The sequence below is a fragment of the Euleptes europaea genome, chromosome 7, assembly GCF_029931775.1.
Source record: "Euleptes europaea isolate rEulEur1 chromosome 7, rEulEur1.hap1, whole genome shotgun sequence".
Lineage (NCBI taxonomy): Eukaryota > Metazoa > Chordata > Lepidosauria > Squamata > Sphaerodactylidae > Euleptes > Euleptes europaea.
Window position 1 is genome coordinate 101,011,798 of NC_079318.1, and position 20,179 is coordinate 101,031,976.

The following is a 20,179-nucleotide window of genomic DNA, read 5'->3' on the forward strand; positions in this document are numbered from 1 at the left end:
CCCGCCCACAAAGATTTGGGGTATGTTTGCACAGCTTTATATGCCACTGACAGCCACCCCTACCCACTAGGCTGCTCTGCCCAATACCACCCATAGAGGGCATGCATGAGGTGCCAAGAGCAAGCCAGAGACTCCAAATAAGCTGAACCTTCCAGACCAGGCCCCCATCACCCCATCACTTGAGGGAAGTTCCCCATCTAGGCCTCCCTGTCCTTGTTGATCTATCGATGTCCATTTTCCCCTCATTGCCAAAGTCCAATTTAGTTGGAAAACTGAGCAGGGCCTCCTCTGTTATGGCACCATGCATTCATTCTGGACCAGGGATGGTTTGATAGTTTGATATGGCAAATCACAATGTCCAATTTTTATATATGATTCAGAGGCACCTGGAATGGAGTGATACCATCCCTTCAGGGGGAAATCGTTTGAAATCAGGAGGAAAATGTTCATGTGCCCTGAAAGAAATAACAACTCAGGCATCTGAGCATGCAGAAACACCCCCACCTACCCCACCCCTCCAGAGAGCAGAGAAACTTCCCAGCACATCCTCCCTTCTCAGATGTTGCTATGGATTTTGGACCTGGGGTCTGACTATTCCTGGTGAGAAGGTATACATCCCTGAACACATGAACACATGAAGCTGCCTTGCACTGAATCAGACCCTTATTCCATCAAAGTCAGTATTGTCTACTCAGACCGGCAGTGGCTCTCCAGGGTCTCAGGCAGACAAAAGTCTTTCACGTCACCTGCCGCCTGGTTCTTTCAACTGGAGATGCTAGGGGATTGAACTTGGATCCTTCTGCATGCAAAGCGGATGCTCTGCCACTGAGACACAGCCCCCTCCCCAGAGCTGCACATTTACTCAGGAGTAAATCCTCCTGGACACAAAAAGGAGCACACATAGGACTGGGGCTACTGAGGGGCCCGCTTGCTGCCACACCAAATGAGCAGCCCATGAACGTTAGGTCTCCCAGCCTGAAAGCATACGGGCCGCCTAAACTCCCAGACTGGACCTGGCAACCCAATATGCAGGCACACGACTACTGTTCCAGCCATACGCCTGCTCCAAACGCTACTGGACGGCCGCTGCACGCTCCATTGAAACTGACACGGCCGCTCCTGCGAGCTCTGTGCTGCCAGCAGCTAGGAAGCAGAAGCAAGGGCCACCTCCAGTGAACCTGAGAGACTCCATATTCCTGTGCATACCCTGTTCCAGCCGCAGCCATGTCGTGGAAAGCAGACAGTCACATAGTCAGTGCCAACACCCCCCTCTCCCATTGCAACATCAGCAGCTTAATGGGCAATCAGCAGCGATCCTGATATCAGCGATGAGTCGCTCTTCCAGTTATGCAGCAGTGATCCCCAGACGTTTGCAGAGAACGCACCTATTATTCCAGAACGTTAATCACTTCAGCAGAGATCTCCCGGTTCCTCCCGGGTTGCAAAAGCCATTGGAATCAGAATAGATTTCCAAATTCTCACCATCCCCATCCCGGTAGCCATAGATTCATCCTTTTGTCACCTTTTGTCACCTGGGAACCTAGGAGGGGCAAACCCCCTCTCCCCGCCCAGAAAAACAGTATATCTGGCGTGCCCCCAGCCCATAATGTCACCTTAGGTCTTTCCTGGCATCTTTGCCGTTACTCTGTTGGTTTGGTTTTGCACAGCCTGACCACGCTCCCTTCCGCCTTGCTGGCCAAGTCTACGGGAACCCCTTGCCCCCGCCTTTGCTCTTAATTTCTTCTGTCTTAGTCTACGTGAACTTGGACAACACCTCTTCAAGAACGGTAAATATCACCCCATCAACGATCCCTGCCACATTGGCATCTGTGCTTGTACTACTCTCTTTGAATTTCTTAGATTTCTCTGTATGTGTGTATGCATTAGGGCTGTTGAAAAAAAAATTCAGGAAAATTTGGATTCGGCAAAATTCAGCCTGTTTTGATTTGGGAAATGCCGAAGTCCGAACTCCCCCTGGGAAATTCAGCCGAATTCCCGAATCAATTTGTCCGAATAAAGGCGGGCGGGAGTCCTGAGAAGAGGGGCAGTGGGGGTTTAGCACTTCCCCCCCTTCCCGGTCCGATGCTCAGCAGTTGGGCGGGGGGCAGGGACCCGCCCAACAGCTGAGGGGGGGAGTGCTCTACACTGCCTGGGCAGGCAGCGTGGAGCACTTTCCCCCCCTCCCGGTCCAAATCTCAGCTGTTGGGCGGGGACCCGCCCAACAGCTGAGGGGGGGGAAGTGCTCCACGCTGCCTGGGCAGGCAGCGCAGAGCACTTTAAAGACCCACCGCACTTTAAAGACCCACTGCCCAGGCAGCGCGGAGCACTTCCCCCCTTCCCAGTCTGATGCTCAGCTGTTGGGCGGGGGGCAGGGACCCGCCCAACAGCTGAGGGGGGGAGTGCTCTACACTGCCTGGGCAGGCAGCGTGGAGCACTTTCCCCCCCTCCCGGTCCGAATCTCAGCTGTTGGGTGGGGACCCGCCCAACAGCTGAGGGGGGGGGAAGTGCTCCACGCTGCCTGGGCAGGCAGCGCAGAGCACTTTAAAGACCCACCGCACTTTAAAGACCCACTGCCCAGGCAGCGCGGAGCACTTCCCCCCCTTCCCAGTCTGATGCTCAGCTGTTGGGCGGGACCCGCCCAACAGCTGAGCTGGGGCGGGGGAAGTGCTCCGCGCTGGGCAGGCAGCTCAGAGCACTTTAAGGACTGCCCCGCCCAGTTTCCTGGGACTCCCAGGAAACCGGGCAGGGCGGTCTTTAAAGGCTGGAAAAGGCAGGTTTGAGGAACGCCGAACCTGCCGAATTTATTCGGATTTCGCCAAAACTCGCCGAATTCGGCTCGTCCTTTTCCCGCCTTTTTTTGAGTTCGGTTCCATCCGAACCAAAAACCGCCGAATCGGGGGAAATTCGGCGGTTTTTCGGTTCGGGACGAACCGAATCGACAGCCCTAGTATGCATCACTGATTTGAAAGAAAACAACATAAACTCTCTTAATTCGGAATCCTTTGCTTCTGTCTTTATTTAAAGGTCACAGTTACCAGCTATGGTATGCAAAGGTTGCTCTCGCTATATAAATATTGTAGTTTGCCATCTTGCTTGCTAATTCCCCAAGTTAAAGAGCAATTTGGCTAACAAGCCGGCTTACTCTATACAGCAGCTTCAAGCTCTTCTTGCAGGGATTCTTGCTGCTGCAGCCAAACTGGCCAAGGGGGGTTTGTTTTTGAGGGGGTGTGAGTGTCAGTGTGTGTGTGAATCACATTTCCTGGAACACCAGAGCAGCTGAGAACTGCACCCCTCACCAGCTGCTGGCACTCCCACCAGCCCCCCTGCTGCTTTTCCATGTGACAAATAAAGTCACTCTCTTTGCTGTGCTTCTCTTCCAACCAATTCCTGGATCTTTTCCCTCCTCTAGCACAGAAATAGAACTTCACAGCACTCCTTCCTTTCTCACCACAGATAGCCACAAAGGCTTCATTCTTGGGGGGGGGGGGCTGTCCCAAGCAAAGACAGCAAGTATGCAAAGGAGTGGCTCCATCCCCTGCCCCTGAAATAGGAAAACAAAAATATTTTCATTTGGGAGGGGGCTTCAGTAGTATGGACACGCTTTTAATCGCTTTTTAAAAAACTGCTTGTTCATAAGGGCTCGTTTTTAATACTGTGTTTTTAAATCGCAAGCTGCTTCAAGCTGGGCGCTGAAGAGGTGGAATAGAAATATTCTCAATAAAATCAATAATAAACTCAGCGCTAAACTGTGAAAACTGTGTTGGGCTTGGGTCTTTTAGGCCTGGGTCTCAGTTGGAATGCCAGACAAACCAAAGAAGTCTTCACCTGCTGGTGGAAGACAGTGATAGAAGGGGACAAATGAACATCTGGGGAGGGGGGGGTCTAACGTTTTGGCACCATGACTGAGAAGACCCTCTCCTGGGCCAATACCTGAGCTGCGGGGATGATGGCAAGGACTGCTGGTTCAGCCAGCTGGCCCTGCAGTGTAGCCTGCTCCATAGGGGCCTCTCAGCCCCACTCCCTCTGGGCCTCCAGTGGCTCTTCTGGGCAGAAGGCCCCCCAGGCACGTTCCTGGTAAGTTCAAGGGCCAGCCAACCCTGGGGTAAGCGTGAAGCTTAACTGCAGGTGGGCTGAGCCATGTGGGGGGGAGGAGACTTGTCCCCTCCTTACTCTCTTGTAGGACCCCTCTGCCTTGAAAGGGAGGCTTCCTCTCGAGATGGAGAGAGGCTTGGCCGTCCCGCTCCAGTCCAGAGCACTAAAAAACTCCACGGATTATGGCTGCCATATTCTGACTGAGTGTAATAATAGTCTTTGCTGGATTTAGGGCTGCCACATGTTGATTACCAAAGGATGAACTCCATTGGCAGAGCGGGGGGGGGGAGAGGTGGCACCCAGGTGAGAAAGGGGGGGAGAGATTGGAGGGTCCTGGGTGGACTCAAGCCGGAACTCTTTGAAGCAGGGTACCACAAGGATGCTCAGACACCTGGGTGTTTGGGTCACAACCTGCCCACAACTTGCAGTAAGCTCAGTTGATGAACTGTTCACATCTTTCATAATGGGGGGGGGGAATCTCCTCTCTGCCCCGCCTCATCTCTGAGCAACTCGTTCTGGTAACTGGCCCTGGCCTGCCTTCGGACCTGCAGAGGTGCCCTGGGCTATCCCCAGATGCCCGGGGACCTTCTGTGGGTCAAAGGATAGTGCTTGGCTAGGCTGGATTTCCCTTCCCTTGCAAGGGCCATCTGTCATCCCCACGGGTTGCCAACAATCAGGATGGGGTGTGTGTCCCTTTGATAAAGGCTTAATGTGTGACAAGGGGCAGCTGAAAGTTTTCATGGCATGATTCGAATCCAGAAACATCTCTCTCTCTCTAATTCTTGTTCTCCTAATTCTTGCTGCAGCAAAACTATATTGACATATTATAATTATAATTGCTAAAAAATGGAAGCAAACAAATAAACCTTCAATCAAAGAGTGGCGAGAAAAATTATGGATGTATATGAGGATGGCCAAAATTACAGCTTCTTTACATGATAAAGATATGGAGGAATTTAAATGTACGTGGGTAAAGGCCACCTCATATTGGGATAAAGTGGCAAAAACGGATTTTAAAAGTATAGTTAACGAATTATAGTATAATATGATTTTAAATATGATATAATAATAGATTTTTTTCTGACATGTCATCACACTCCATCAGAAGTCCAATGGTGGAGGGCACTGTGGTGGGCGGATGGGATTTAGATTCAGGGCACGATATGGCTTATAGAGTGATTTGAATATTGTATTAACGGATAAATAGTGCGCTGAACATGTAACTTTTTTTTCTTTTTATGAATATGTATTTTGTATTATTTTTTCTTTTCTTTTTTTTTCTTTTTCTTTTGTGTTTATTATGAAAATAAAAAAAATTATAAAAAAAAGAAAAAAAAAAGAATCCAGAAACATCTTAAAGACCAACCAGATTTGACACTCAGAAGCTCCTACCCAGGAAAGGGTGTAAGGGACTCCCGGACTGGACTCTTGCTTTTCACCCACAGACCAACACGGCTGCCCCTGAAACCCTTTTCATGGCACAAAAGTCAGTGGCATCCCATTCAGACTCCGCTGAAGGGACAGGGCGTTTTTCTCCAGCCCTGTTGGCAACCCTGTCTAAAGAGCACCCCTCGATTGCCCAGGGGCCAGCCTGCCTCCTCACCCGCTGCTCAATGTGTGGGCCAAGCGCCCCCAAGTGGCAGCCGACTGACGGCCACCCCAGCAAGGGGGAAGCAGAGGCGGTTGGCCATCGCCTGCCTCTGCAGAGCCTTCCTTGGGGGCCTCCCTTCCAAGCACCGACCCTGCTTGGCTACCCAGATCTGACTAGATCGGGCTGCGCCAGGCGCTTTTCCTTCTCCAACTGGGCGATGTTGAGTGGCTAGGGGGGGGGGGGGGAGACACCAGCTCCTTGCAGGACGAGGCCCTTCGCTGCTTCGGTCTCCCTCGCTTTGGATCCCCGCCTCCCTCCAAGTTTCGCGGCTCAGTGGGAGGGGGCGTCCCACCCCCCAGTCCCAGACGGCAGCCTTCCTCCATCCGCCGTCCTGGCCGCCTCTGTCCCGGCGCTCTTATTCGCCGGCACCCTTCCCTACCGTCTCCGCGACAGAGTCCATCAAATAGCGGGAAGGTTCCCAGCCGGGACCCCTCGGCGTCGACGGGGGTGGGGGGGTTGCATGCCGAGCCGCGGGCTCTGGGCCGGGGTCTTCCAACGCCCCTCGGCTCGCGCGCTGCTCGCAGGCGCTAGATCGCAGGCATTGCGCGCGCCAGGAGCGCCCGGGCCGCCTCGGGGCGGGCGCGGCCAGGGAGACGCCCCGGCCGGCGGGGGATGCGGGGGGGGCTTTGGCTCCTCCTCCTCCGCCCCCTCCCCAAATGCTCCAGCTGCAGCCGGGCCGAAAGGCGGCCGCCGGGAAGCCATGGGGAGCGCGGCGGCTGGCCGGAGGGACGCCGTGGGGCTCCTGGTCGGGACGCTGGCCGGCCTCCTCGCAGGTAAGGGGCGGGAGCCCCGCAGACACCCCCCCCCCGGTGCAAATCCTTGGAGGGCCCTGGAGAGGCGGCGGCGGCGGACGCCTCAGCCCCCCCCCCATTGAGAGCAGCCCTCCGGGCGCCCTTCCCTCCATCCCTCCATCCCTCCCGGCCAGCGTGCGCCGTTGCGCGCAGCGGGGCTGCCTCCTCCTGGCGCCGGTCGGGTCGGCCCGGGAGCGTCTGGGGCGCCCCCCAGCCAGGAATCCGCTTCTCTTTCTCTCCTGCTGCCCACCCCCGCTCCCCGTGCAGATTTTGGCCGTCGGGGCGGCGGTTCCGTTCCTCTAAGAAGCCCTGGACGGCCTCGCGGGACTCCCAGGGGTGGGGAACTGCCTGGGGCGCGGGGGGGGGCGTCTATTTCGAGCGGGTGAATTGACCCCCCCCCGCGCGCAACTCCCAGCTCGGACCGCGAGCCGGAGCCCCCTTCAGTTCTCTTGAAGCCCTGGCTTGCGGGGGGGGGGGGGAGGCAGCAGCGGGGCTCAGTTTCGGGGGCTCCCCTTCCCGGGGGGCCTTGTGCGCTTTGCACAGTCGGGGGGGGGGGCGGGCAGACTCTGCTAAAAGCAAGCCGTCTTCCTAATTGTCGATGATCTCATCTGCTAATTCGTCCCCCACCCCTGTTGCCATCCCGGGCTGTGCGAGGCAAGCAGCGGCAGTGATTCACACCCCCTACCCCCAAGAACTCCCCGCCCAGAGATGCGCCCGGGATCCGCTTTTTATAGCGGATGTGAGGAAAATAATTCTGGAGCAGAAGCGCGAAAGTGGGCGGCGGCGGTGGGGCTGCTCCCATGGAGAGCCCTTCCAGCTGTCCCCGGTTCTACCTATTTTTGGCCTGTCCAAAGGGCATGTAACCCCCCTTCAAATTTGCCTATATGTAATGCGCAGGGGTCTACCAGCAAATACAGGGGGTGGGGGCTTCTGCTTCCAAAGAGATTCCTGTCTAAAACAGACCATAAGAAAGACACCAGACAAGGGAGAGAGGCCAGCAAGGATCCATGGGAACAGGCACACCAAGGGAGATGGGCCCAGCAGCATCCCCACAAGGCTTGCCCTGATCCACCCTGGTATCCCCAGCCCAGGTGTCAGTAGATATCAGGCCCCTCCCAAGCCCCCAGCACATTTCCTGGATCCCATAAGATCCGGCTCTGGGCTGCCCCAACTCATGGTACCCCTGGTACACCCTCTGTCAGTTGCACACTCCCCTGAATGCCAGCCCCAAAGTTGCTAGGCAGAGCTGGTCTTCCCAGCCAGAGATTTTAGGATTGCATCTGGGGTTGACTTTTTGCACCAGAAGAAAAAAAAACCAGACCTGGGGGTTGTAGTTTTAAGAAACTTCTTTCTAGAAGCCCTCAGTACTCTGACCCAGATGGGCCAGGCTAGCTCTATCTGGTCATGCCTTGGAAGCTAAGCAGGGTTGGCCCTGGTTAGTACTTGGGTGGAAGACCACCGAGGGAGTCCAGGATCACAAACAGCAATGGCAAACCTCCTCGGAATATCTCTTGCTCTGACCTGGATGGCCAGGGTAGCTCAATCTCGCTGCCTCTGGTTAGTACTTGGATGGGAGACCACTGAGGAAGTCCAGGGTTGCTGAGCAGAAGCAGCCAATGGCAAAGCACCAATGAAGGTTTTTTGCTTTGATGTGGGTGGCCCGGGTTGGATTTAACTGGTCAGATCTTGAAAGCTAAGCCCTGGTTAGTACTTGGATGGGAGACTGCCAGAGTAACTTCATAGAGGCAGGCGATGACAAACCACCTCTGTTGGTCTTTTGTCCTGACCTGAATGGCCCAGGCTAGCCCAGTCACCTCAGATTTCAGAAGCTAAACCGGGTCAGTGCTGGTTAATACTTGGATGGGAAGTCCAGCGGCACTATGCAGAGGCAGGCAATGTCCAACCCCCTCTGCTCATCTCTTGCCTTGACCCAAATGGCTCAGGTTACCCCGATCCTGTCACATCTTAGAAACTAAGCAGGGATGGCCCTAGTTAGTATTTGGACTGGAGCCCACTGAAGACACCCAGGGTCACAACACAGAGGCAGGCAAGGGCCAACCACCTCTGTTCATCTCCTGCCTTGGAAACTCCACGAGGGATCGGCATCAGTTAGCCACCACTTGAGAGAGAGAAAAAAACCATGCATCCAATGAAGCAGGATCTGGCCTACCAATCAATTGATTCCCCTTTTATCCAAGGAGCTCAGGGCAGTGTGTGTGGCTCTCCTTCCTTCATTTTATCCTCATAACAACCCTGCAAGGAAGTAGGTTAGGCTGAGAGGGACAGTTACCCCACAAGCCTCATGGTGAACTGGTGGCAACTTGGACCATCCGAGTCCAACCTGCAAACCACTACACCACACATGAATGGAAGACTTCTGCCCTAGTAAATCTGTAGCCCTGCTGGGTGCCCCAAGATGCCACTGCTAGAGCATGGCTCATTCTCTTCTTATTGCTTTTGTCCTGTGCTGCTATGAGGAGCTGATAGGGTTGCCAACTCCGGGTTGGGAAATCCTGGAGATTTGGGGGTAGAGTTTGAGGAGGGCGGGTTTTGGGGAGGGGAGAGATCTCAGCAGCCCACCCTTCACAGTGGCCATTTTTCTGGAGATCAGCTGTGATTCTAGGAGATCTCCAGGCCCCACATGGAGCGTGGCCAGCCTAAACGCTGGTTTTGCTCATCCGTATTCTAAAACACCACGAGACTCATTCTCTTTATGCATCATTTCAAGAGAAGGTTCCTTGAAATCAGGGCGGAAATTGGGCCAGGAGGCATGGAGGGGGCTTTGTTCTCTCCTCTTCTCTGTGCCGTCCGGTTCCTTCAGCAGGGCAGCCCCCTTTCCTTCTCCTGCTAGTAATCCCCCTTTCTCTCCCCCCACCCTCGACCTGTCATGTCTTTCAGTCAGAGGACAGGGGATTTGCAGAGATTACAATGTTCAGACTAACTTCAGGATAAATGGATAAAGCCGTGGTAAACTCAGGAAGCAATTTTCTTTATCCCAGTGAGCTGGGCCCTGATCCCTCGCTTCCTGAAGGTGAAGCTGGATAACAGTTGCATTAGTGGGAGAACCCTTAGAATGGTTCAGGGAGGAGAAGGAGAGAAAGAGAGGGAGGGAGGGAGGGAGATGCCCCATGTTTGGAGGCACTCTGGGCTTTGTTGCTTTATTGGATTGGTGAAGGCTTCTCTGCCTAGCATCGTAGATTTCAGGCAGGGGCTTTTCAGGCTAGCAATGGTTGGCTGTGCCTTCTGCAGAGTCTCCAACCTGCCTCCTCTCTTTGGAGGCAGCTCTCTGTCCGGGGTCTCCTGAAGGGCTCTCCCAGGCCTTTTTGCTCAAGAGCATTGAACTGGAGATGCTGCCGGCCGGCCAGCTGGAGACAGCTTGGTGGGAATCTCAGCCTGCAAGACGTGTGCTTTGCCCCTGAGGCACAGCTGAGCAGCTTCTATGGTTGCTCCTTTGGCCTGGGAGCTGAGCAATGGCTGAGGATGCAGGGACCAATTGGAGGGTGCAGCGTGAGGACGTGGGGGGGGGCAGCACAGGCCACCTCTCGCTCCCCACAACCGAGCCTGACAGTTGCTCCCATGAGCAGAGAGAGTCTGACTCGGGAGACGCCTGTCCTCAGGCAGCGGATGCACAGGGAAGCGGAAAATCTACCACGATGGAGGAACTTTTCTGCCATCTCTGATCTTACTGAGGAACTGCCATAAGCTTCCGAAGACATCCCTGCTCCCCCCACCAGCAAGAACATCTGACCCATTTATTGTAAAAAAAAAAAAAAAAAAAGTATTTATTTAAAATATTCCTAAACGTGTTTTTCTCCCAATCCAGTTGGAACCAGAAAGGGGCAGGGGGTGTACCCTGTAGGGTCCTGATTTGGCTGCTTTAAAAAAAAGGTGTGTTTCATGCTTTGCGAATAGCCACAAAGATACTTGGAGGGGCAGAGCATCTTGAAACAAGTCATGGCCGCTCACTCAGTGCCTCAGGTCTCATGCCCAGATTCTGTGGCTTCTTCTGCTTCAGCATGAAATCACTTGAGGCTGGAAATTCAAGGGGGGAGGCACTCCGAGGAAATCTGCAGCCACAGAGGGCCACGGCAAGCAGCCCCCCCTCCAAACCCCTCACACACAGGCCGGGCTACAGCCCAGCCCACCTTGGGGTAATTTCGGCAGCCGGAAGCTACGCAGGGAGTAAGAACTCCCATGTGGGTATTTAATCTTCTCCTAATGCTTAGCCCACAGCTGTTTCATTTTCGCTCAAAGAGCAGATGATTGGGGGGGGGGAGAGACCTGCAGGCTGAGCAACCAGCGAAGGGGACTACAAAGCTCCATGGGTTTCATGGCACACAGTCCCAAAGGGTTTTGCAAGCTGTGGAGAAGGATGGCAGGCATTTTCCAGCCTGGAGTGAAGACACAGAAGAGGGAAGGAAGGAAGGAAGGAAGGAAGGAAGGAAGGAAGGAAGGAAGGAAGGAAAGAAGGAAGGAAGGAAGGAAGGAAGGAAGGAAGGAAGGGGAGAGAGAGAGAGAGAGAGAGAGAGAGAGAGAGAGAGAGTTGTTTTTTATATGCCGACTTTCTCTACCACTTAAGAAAGACTCAAACTGGTTTACAGTCACCTTCCCTCTCCCCACAACAGACACTCTGTGAGGTAGGTGGGGCTGAGAGAGTTTGGAGAGAACTGTGACTGGCCCAAGGTCACCCAGCTGGCTTCACGTGTAGGAATGAGGAAACCAACTAGGTTCACCAGATTAGCGTCCGTCGCTCATGTGGAGGAATAGGGAATCGGACCCGGTTCACCAGATTAGCACCCACCACTCTTAGCTACTACACCACGCTGGCCCTGGGGGGCAGGAAGGGGTTGTTTCCAGGGCTTTAAAACTTTAGATTTATTTATTTATTTGATTGATACCCTGCCCTTTCCTGGCGGACCGGGCTCAGGGCAGTTTACAAAATAAATCTCAGGGGAGCACCCTGCAAACTTGGATGCAGATTGTAGAAACTGCAACACGGGATCGTCCCCATTACAGAAGAGCAACTCTGCCTAGGAAGCCCTTTCTCCCAACGCCCCCCTGGGAAGCTCACTGGGTGATCTTGGGCTGGTCACATACTGTCAGCCCAACCTACCTCACAAGGTTGTTGTGTGGATAAAATGGAGGAGAGGAGAAGGATGTAAGCTGCTTTGGGTCCCCCTGTCAGGGAAGGGCAGGGTATAAATGAAGTAAATAAATAAATCAGATGAAAGGAGAGAGCTAAGAAAAGATTCAGCAAACTGTGGCTTCTCCAAAATTCCCCACTGGCAGATGCCACTTGCTGCCTGTCTAGGATGCTGACAGCTTTCTTGCCACAGCACCCTCAGGTGGCCTGACTACATCTTCACATCCACTGTGCTCACCTGAGCTCTGTTTCTGGAATATAGGTGAGCTGGGTTGGTCAATATATTTTCAGTGATGTGAAATTTTGTCCTCCCCGGGAGCGTGTAGATACATGTGCAGAAAACTTTCCAGATGGTTGATTGGTTTTATGTCATAATGCCTGAAACAGAATGACATCAGGGCTTTATTGCTCTGTTCTTATTTGACTGGTGTTTATTGCTATAAAAAGAAAACACTGATATTCAAAACACTGAGACCCATCCATCCCACCCAAGCCAGAATTGTGTGCCGTAACCTGGGGAATTCTCCTGGGAGCCCCCAGTGTGTAATGGGCTCCACTGCTTTTGTGGTTTCGGAAAACGGGATTTGTGTGACTCCTTTCACGTGTGTTGGCTGAAAGTCTATTGAAAGCAGCTGGCTTCAGATCTCCAAATGGATGAGGGTTCTTGGGACAGTCAGCCTCAAAATTGTTATCAGTTGTGCTGACTCAGTTTGCCTCAAGATGACAAATGGAGGAGTAAAGCAGATGAGGCCTTCATGAGTGGGGATGCCAGCCTCCAGGTACGACCTGGGGATCCCCTGGAATTCCAGCTCATCTCCAGGCTACGGAGATCAGTTCCCCTGGAGGAAATGGATGGTTTGGAGGGTGGACTCTATGTCATTGTACCCCGTTGAGGTACCTGTCCTCTACCCCCAACATGGATCTGGCAATCCTACCTCCCCATACCCTGCCAATGGCCGGGGGGGGGGGGCTGGCAACCCTATTGAGGCCCTCGGATGGAGTTCCTTGTTCCAGAATTGCCATAACCTTGTGTACCAGTGCAAATCCAGGGGGCAAATAGATCCATTACCATATCACCTCTTGTACCACTGCCAGAGCAAGCTAAACCCTTGAGAATGAATTGGGGAGGAGGGGGGAGGGAAAGTTGCAGCTTTGCCCTCTTTTCTTCTCCTTCCCTCTGCTGCAAAGGGTCCCCCAAGACTCCTCCCAGCTCAGGAGTTTGAGCCCATGACAGAGCCGTGACCCGCATTAGGGTCATGCACCACAGGTTGAGAACCACTGGTTAAATCTGTTGACAGTCCAAGAAATCCAGTGTAGGGACAGGCATAAAACTATCCCATTATTTGTCAGCTGATGAGTTCATGCCCCCGTCATGCTCCAGTGCGCTGTTCATGGTTTGCCTTGTGTCTCTTTCCCAGCTGTCGCTGCTGACCAGCCACAAAGTCCTCCCCGTCGGGTGAATGGAGTCCTGGGGGGTTCGGTGGTTCTCTCCGTGAACGTTGTGCCTGGTGCCAAAGTGAAGGAGGTCGAGTGGAGCTATCGAGCAGGGTCGGGCCCAGCGCTCCTGGTCGCTTTGTTTCGCGATGGCAAATTTGACCGCCCTGATCCCAGCGACAGGTTCAAGCAGAGGATTGAAATGTTCAATGAGACGCTGCGGATCAAGGCCCTGGAGCTGAATGACAGCGGCATCTTTGGAGCGCGGGTGAAGATCTTCCCAGCCCTGGTGGAAGACCAGCTCTTCCATCTGACAGTCTACGGTAGGCAATCATTTCAGACACCCACTGGGTGGGGATATTATAGTGGTAGTTCCATTTAGGGATGCGCACCAATTTTTTTGGTATTTTTTGGCCTCAAGTTTATTAAACCTGAAAATTTTCAAAAAACCCGAAATTATTGGGTTTAATAAACCCAAACCCGAAAAATGCCGAATTGTTTTTGGAAGGGGGGGAGCGTTCCTATCCCTGCTATCTGCTGGCTCTGTGAAATTGGAGCCTACAGCCAGCGGGGCTGGTAGGAATGCTCCTGCCTCCCTCTCAAAGCTGCATGCCAGATCAGGCTTCCATGTGGAGGCCCAATCCGGCATTCAACTTGGAGAGGGAGGCGGGGCAGAAGCAGTCTGAATAATGCCGAATAAATTTGTTTTTATTGGGTTCCACAGTTTTCCACCCCCCTTTTTGGCTGCCATTTATGCTGGTAACGCCCCCCCCCCCCCCGGGAAATGCCAGAAAGGTATTTTTCAGGTTTTTTAAAAAATTGACATATCAATATGCACAGCCCTAGCACCTGTGTTGGATTGACTCTGGAAAGGAAGCCCTGGCCCTCAGTTTGCAAGACCTATTAACAACCAGACATTTTGGAGGATATTAATTCATAGGGTTGCAACCATAAGTCAGAAGCATCTTGAGGGCACTTAACACACAAACAGTCACTGTGTTGGCAGGGGGGTTGGACTACATGACCCTGGTGGTCCCTTCCAACTCTGAGATTAAATAAATAAGCAAGCATCTAAAGCAGATATTTGAAATGGCTCCTCTTTGAAATGGCTCCTCGGATGGAAGCAATACCCTACAAATAAATTCTAAACAGTGAAAAGCCTGGATTCTCTTTAAAATTCTAATTTTGCAGGATACTCTTTCCAAACTTTTAATGCAAAATCCAAAATTAGAATTTTATAGAGAATCCAGGCTTTTCACTGTTTAGAATTTATTTGTAGGGTGTTGCTTCCATCCGAGGAGCCATTTCAAAGAGGTGTTTAACCATGATATGAAGATGAATGCTTTTGGCAGATTTAGGGGAGGGGCCATGGCTCAGGGGTAGAGCCTCTGCCTGGCATGCAGAAGGTTCCAGGTTCAATCCCCGGCATCTCCAGTTAGAGGGACTGGGCAAGTAGGTGATGTGAAAGACCTCCGCCTGAGATCCTAGAGAGCCACTGCCGGTCTAATTAGGTGATATTTACTTTGATGGACCAAGGGTCTAGGTCAGTATATATTCAGCTTCATGAGGATAGGCCATGGCACAGTAGTCGAGCATCTGCTTGGCATACAGAAGGTCTCAGGTTCAATCCCCGACATCTCCACTTAAAGGGACCAGGCAAGTAGGTGATGTGAAAGACCTCAGCCTGAGACCCTGGAGAGCCGCTGCCGGTTTGAGTAGACAATACTGACTTGGATGGACCGAGGGTCTGATTCAGTATAAGGCAGCTTCATGTGTTCATGTGTTCCTTGAAGAACCTGCATCCATTAATGTGCTGGAGGGACCATATCTCAGTGGTAGAGCACACCCTACCTGATTGGTAAGCAGAAGGTCCCAGAGATGGGTGCTAGTTCAATGATCTCAGAGGCCTTGAACAGCTGCTGCCACTCAGAGGAGAGGGTATCCACTTGGGGGATCGATGATATGACCCTGTAAAGTTCATGGGTGAAGTAGCTGCTTCCTATGGAGCAGTGATCCCCAACGTGACGTCCTTGGATGCCATGGACGATGCCCACCAGTGCATCTCCTGGCACCCATTTCCTTCTGCCTCAAAGCAAAGGGTCAGTCCTGGCTTTCTTGCATCTCACTGGAGCAGGAAGAGCCTCAGAAGAATCCCGGAAGTGGCCCCTTTGAGCCTGCAGGGAGCACCCTGAGGGAAAATGGCTGCCTCCATCACAGGAAGTCACTTGGCTTGGAAACCCGGCAGGGACTGGCCCCAACCCCATGGCTGCCGGGCCCAATGCCTGTTTGCAAGAGTGCCCACCAGGTTGGGGATACTTGCTACAGGGAATCCTCTGAGGGAACCACAAGTTGCCTCTGCCCTGAGAGACATCTGTCTTTCTGACATGAAGACAACCCCACTGCATTTCCGACAGGCTGCTGCATTCAGATGGGTGCTCTCTTTGTATAAACTGGGCCTGGAAGCAGGGGGCATTCGGGGAGATGAGTTCTGCCCTCTTGAATTGGTTGGAGTTCACTGCATTTTTTCTCTTTGGGCCCCAGAACCTGTCCTGACCCCCCGCATCCAGAGCCAGCTGATCTCCAGCACGCCCAGCGGATGCAACGTGACGCTCCAGTGTCTGTCGCCTGGAAAGGGCCGCGTGAACGTCACCTGGAGGAAAGGAAACCCAATCCAAGACCTTGGCAGCACAGACACATACCAGGTCTCGCCTGACGGCAGGACCCTCCGCCTCTCCCTGCAGCCCACCTCTCTCAACACCACCTACTCCTGCATGGCCAGCAACCCCGTCGAGCATAAAATCGTCTCCTTTGATTTGCAGAGGATCTGCCAGAGTGGAGGTGGGGGGAGATGAAGGGCCCAGCTTGGCTCTTCCTCTCTGTGTTGTGTTGTTGTTGTTGTGTGTATGTGTGGGGATCTTTGTATGGGGCAAAATGTGCTGCCACTTTTGACTTCTCTGGGCTTTGGGATGAGGACAGAAGAGGGTTGCCAACTCCAGGTGGGGAAATCCCTGGAGATTTGGGGGGTGGAATCTAGGGAGGGGCCTCAGTGAGATATAATGCCACACAGTCCACCCTGCAGGGGAACTGACCTCTGTAGTCTGGAGATCAGTTGCAATTCCAGGAGATCTCCAGTGCCCACCTGGAAGATGGCAAGCCAAGTCTCAAGCCGGTCACTTCTTGATGCCCAAATTCCAAATGGTTTTGAAAGAAGGCACAGAATGTTAACCCAACGGATACCCCACAGCGCCACCCAGTGGAGGCAACTTCCTCTTCTCTGCTGAATGTGAACACTTAAGTCAGCCCAAGCCAGGCCTTCATGCGACAGATGAGTGCTAACCCAGAGCAGGAGGTCCTATTAAGAATAAGCTAAGGCTAATATTGGTGGTTTAGGAGCCCCGTGGCGCAGAGTGGTAAACTGCAGTATTGCAGTCCAAAGCTCTGCTCACGACCTGAGTTCGATCCCAACGGAAGTCGGTTTCAGGTAGGCGGCTCAAGGTTGACTCAGCCTTCCATCGTTCCGAGGTCGGTAAAATCAGTACCCAGCTTTCAGGGGTAAAGAGAAGATGATTGGGGAAGGCACTGGCAAACCACCCCATAAACAAAGTCTCCCTAGAAAATGTCGGGATGTGACATCACCCCATGGGTCAAGAATGACCTGGTGCTTGCACAGGGGACCTTTACCTTTTTTAATATTAGTGGTAGACTCAATTTGCTTTCTAAAATTTTCCTTGGCCACTTTTAGAATGGAACGTTCACGAAAGTACTTAATGTTGGGTGATGTTGTAATTCAGTATGTCTTGGCTGACAGGCAATGGCCTTTGGCATTTAGCAGTGTACTCTGGGTCAGTTAGGGTTGCCAGCGCTGGGTTGGGAAACACCTGAGATTTTTTCGGGCAGAGCCTGAGGAGGACGGGGTTTGGGGAAGGGAGGGACTTCAATGCCATAGACTCCAATGGCCAAGGTGGCCAATTTCTCCAGGGGGACTGATCTCTATTGGCTGGAGATCAGTTGTAATAGCAGGAGATCTCCAGCTAGTACCTGGAGGTTGGCAACCCTAGTGTCAGTGGGGCTACATGCTACAACTCTCCCAAACAAGGTCCTTTTTGAACATTATACACAAGTGTTTGTGCAGGAATCTGCAGGGGCGGAATTCTTCTTCCCAAAGTCTGGATCCACAGAGTGGCTCAGATCCAATGACCATCTTCCCTTCTCACTTCTCTCCTGCCGCTGCAGATGATGCCCTCTGCTGCAGTGCTTGCTTCTTCTGCAGCTTGCAATTCTGCATGCACAAGAGGGATCCTCAAAGATCAGCCTCTGCAGTGTCTGGAGCAAAGGACACGGGAAACACAAGCCACAGGATCCCAGCTAGTGTCTCTTCCAGATCAGCGTTTGTCTGCGAGCCATTTGTGTGTGTGTTTGTGTGACATCTCTGGCTTGGGTTGTAAGCTAGCTGTGCTCTTCCCTTTGTGCAGTGGACATGTCCTTCTCCAAGTCCGGCTACATGGTCCTGACCATCGTCCTTTTAGTGCTAAGTCTCGGGGCTGCTTTTTGGTGCTGGCGGATCAACAGCGAGAAGTCGGCCCAGGCAGGTGAGCCAAACGTTTCGGTCCGCATATTTTAGCCTCAATGGACCTCCCAGACAGAGACCATTTTTCTAAGAAGCCAAAACCAAGGCTTCCTGGGGGTTCAACAAACTGGGATGCATTTTGAATGATGCGGTGCCCTTCGACCTGGCGTGCCAACACAGGGGTGGGCTGGCTGCCCCCATTATGGTGCAGTGAAACACTCAGGAATCATCGGGCACTGCCATGTTAGCCATAAATAAGGTTATATTCAGTATAAATTTATTTTGCTCCGGACGCATTAAAGAGCCAATTGTGCATCATGCTGCTGGTCTATCACCTTAATGCAAAATCCGTACGTTCAGTTCTCAAACTTAGTCTGTACACGGAACATTCCCTCCTGTGACAGACCTGCAGCATGAGGCACAATTTGCTCTTTAATGCGTCCGGAGCAAAGCAAATTTATGAGTTGATGAACCCATCGAAACGTGATCTGATCGATCTCACGTCCTCATCTATTCATCTTGATTTTTGATTGTCACCTGTGTTCCTAACACACCTGCTGGATCCCCATCTTTTGGCTTTCTACTGGGTTTCCCCAGTAAACTGCTGAAGACTGAATAACCCTACTTGGGTGTAAGAGACTTGGCAAACGTATCGGGCGGATCACCGATGGACATTAGGATGTGATATAATGAGTTTGTGTATGTTGTATAACTCGTTTTGTATCGTTTTGTTATGTGATCAGTGTGTGTATGTACGCTTTAGGATTGTAAAGGTTAGTTGCACTCTTAGTAACTTAGACTTTTGGCACCTAGATTTTCTATGTATTAGTTTATGGTTACTTATTGCATTTAAAGAATAGTAAATTACGGCATGAAAAATAATGCCTATAGTGAATCAATATAAGACTTATACAATGTTATTATGCACAAAAAAGAACATAAGTTACACGTGTTAATACTGAGCCATCGTGCTGATCGTTACCTTCAGGTTTCCTGTATTGCGGCATAGGTTGTTTTTTTTGGGTGCACAACCTCCAGGTACTCGCTGGAGATCTCCTGGGATTACAGCTGATCTGCAGCTGATAAAGATAGTTCCCCTGGAGAAAATGGCTGCTTTGGAAGGTGGACTTCATGGCATTGAAGTCCCTCCCCAAACCACGCCCTCCTCGGGCTCCATCCCAAAATTCTCTAGGTATTTTCAAACCCAGAGCTGGCAACCCTAGCCATAAACAAGGGAAAGCCAGATAGTTCCACACTGGCTCTTGCAAACTCTGCTCCTCAGTCATATTGCTCCATTGATTTTACCAGGAAGTCTTTTAGCCGTGAGGTTTGTGCACATCAGGGGTAGCCCCAGGGAACCAACTGGCATTCCAAAGTCCCCCTCCCTTTACAAGTTGCCTTTTCTCCTCAGTTACCATCCCAACTGTCCAAGTTGAGGAGAGCCCTTCGGATGACCCGAACGCTGAGGTCCTGAAGAGGAGCCCCCCAGAAGGTAACAATCAGGTGAGGCTGTCCGGAGGCCTTCCCCCTGGGCCACTGCTTTGTGGAGTGGAAGGTACAGCCAACCCCGCCCTCGGGGAAGAACAAGCCCCCAAGCTCAAAGGGGTGTGTGTGTGTGTGTGTGTGTGTGTCTGGTTTCACAGAAAGCATGGGTCCCGTTCAGGTTCTAGAGGAAGAGGCATCTTGGGAAGCCGATGGTGGTGGCTCCCAAACATTTCCTGCTGTCAAACCCCTTTTCCCTCTTGCCTCCTCATGTCCAGTCCCTAGGTCTCCGGGAAAATAACGCACAGAGAAGCCCTCAGAGAGAACCACTCATCACAACCGCTTATGACCAGAACCGAAGGAACTCAGACAAGGTGCCTGGAGAAGTCACCTAGACCCTGGTGAGTCTTCCTGCCCCTCCACCACCCTTCAATTTGGCTGGCTGGTGCAGGCGGTCCTAGCAAAAAGCCATCCTCAGCCAGGGATCCATCACCCTCTGCCAGGAGGAGCCAGGCCTGACGCCCACACCAGGATCCTCAGGCTTGAATTCCCCTCACCACTGTTGCCTTCCTGTAACATTCAGGGGCACTAAACCTTTGAACACCAGGGTCAGGAGGCAAAATCAGGGGAAGGCCTTGGTGTCTGGACCCCTTTGGTCTGGCCCTCCAGAGGAACTGGTTGGCCCCTGTGTGAGACAGGATGCTGGACTTGGATGGACCCTCACTGGCCTGATCCAGCAGGACTCTTCTGATGTTCTTCTCAGGGGAAGGCCCCACCCTCACTTCCCTGTTGTTGGTCCTCCAGAGGAACTGGTCGGCCACTGTGTGTGGTGGGATGCTGCATGGGATGGACTCCCACTGGTCTCATCCAGCAGGGCTCTTCTTCAGCTAGATGGCCACCCCCTTTGTACAGCCTTGCAAAAGTCACCCCGCCCCACCCCAATCCATCTTTTTAAAAGTTCCCTTCCTTGAAACTCTGACAGATGTTTTCCTGATAGCTCCATTGACTCTCAGGCCCTT

At 52.5% G+C, this 20,179-nt stretch overlaps 1 protein-coding gene across 1 annotated transcript; it reads left to right on the forward strand.

Moving 5' to 3' along the window:
- Positions 1–6,203: 6,203 nt before the first annotated feature.
- LOC130480933 (SLAM family member 5-like) lies at positions 6,204–19,555 on the forward strand. The gene is made up of 6 exons (XM_056853558.1): positions 6,204–6,516; positions 13,096–13,434; positions 15,653–15,949; positions 17,584–17,700; positions 19,090–19,170; positions 19,446–19,555. Exons 1-6 carry the CDS (start codon positions 6,204–6,206, stop codon positions 19,553–19,555), a joined length of 1,257 nt encoding a protein of 418 aa, XP_056709536.1.
- Positions 19,556–20,179: the final 624 nt, after the last annotated feature.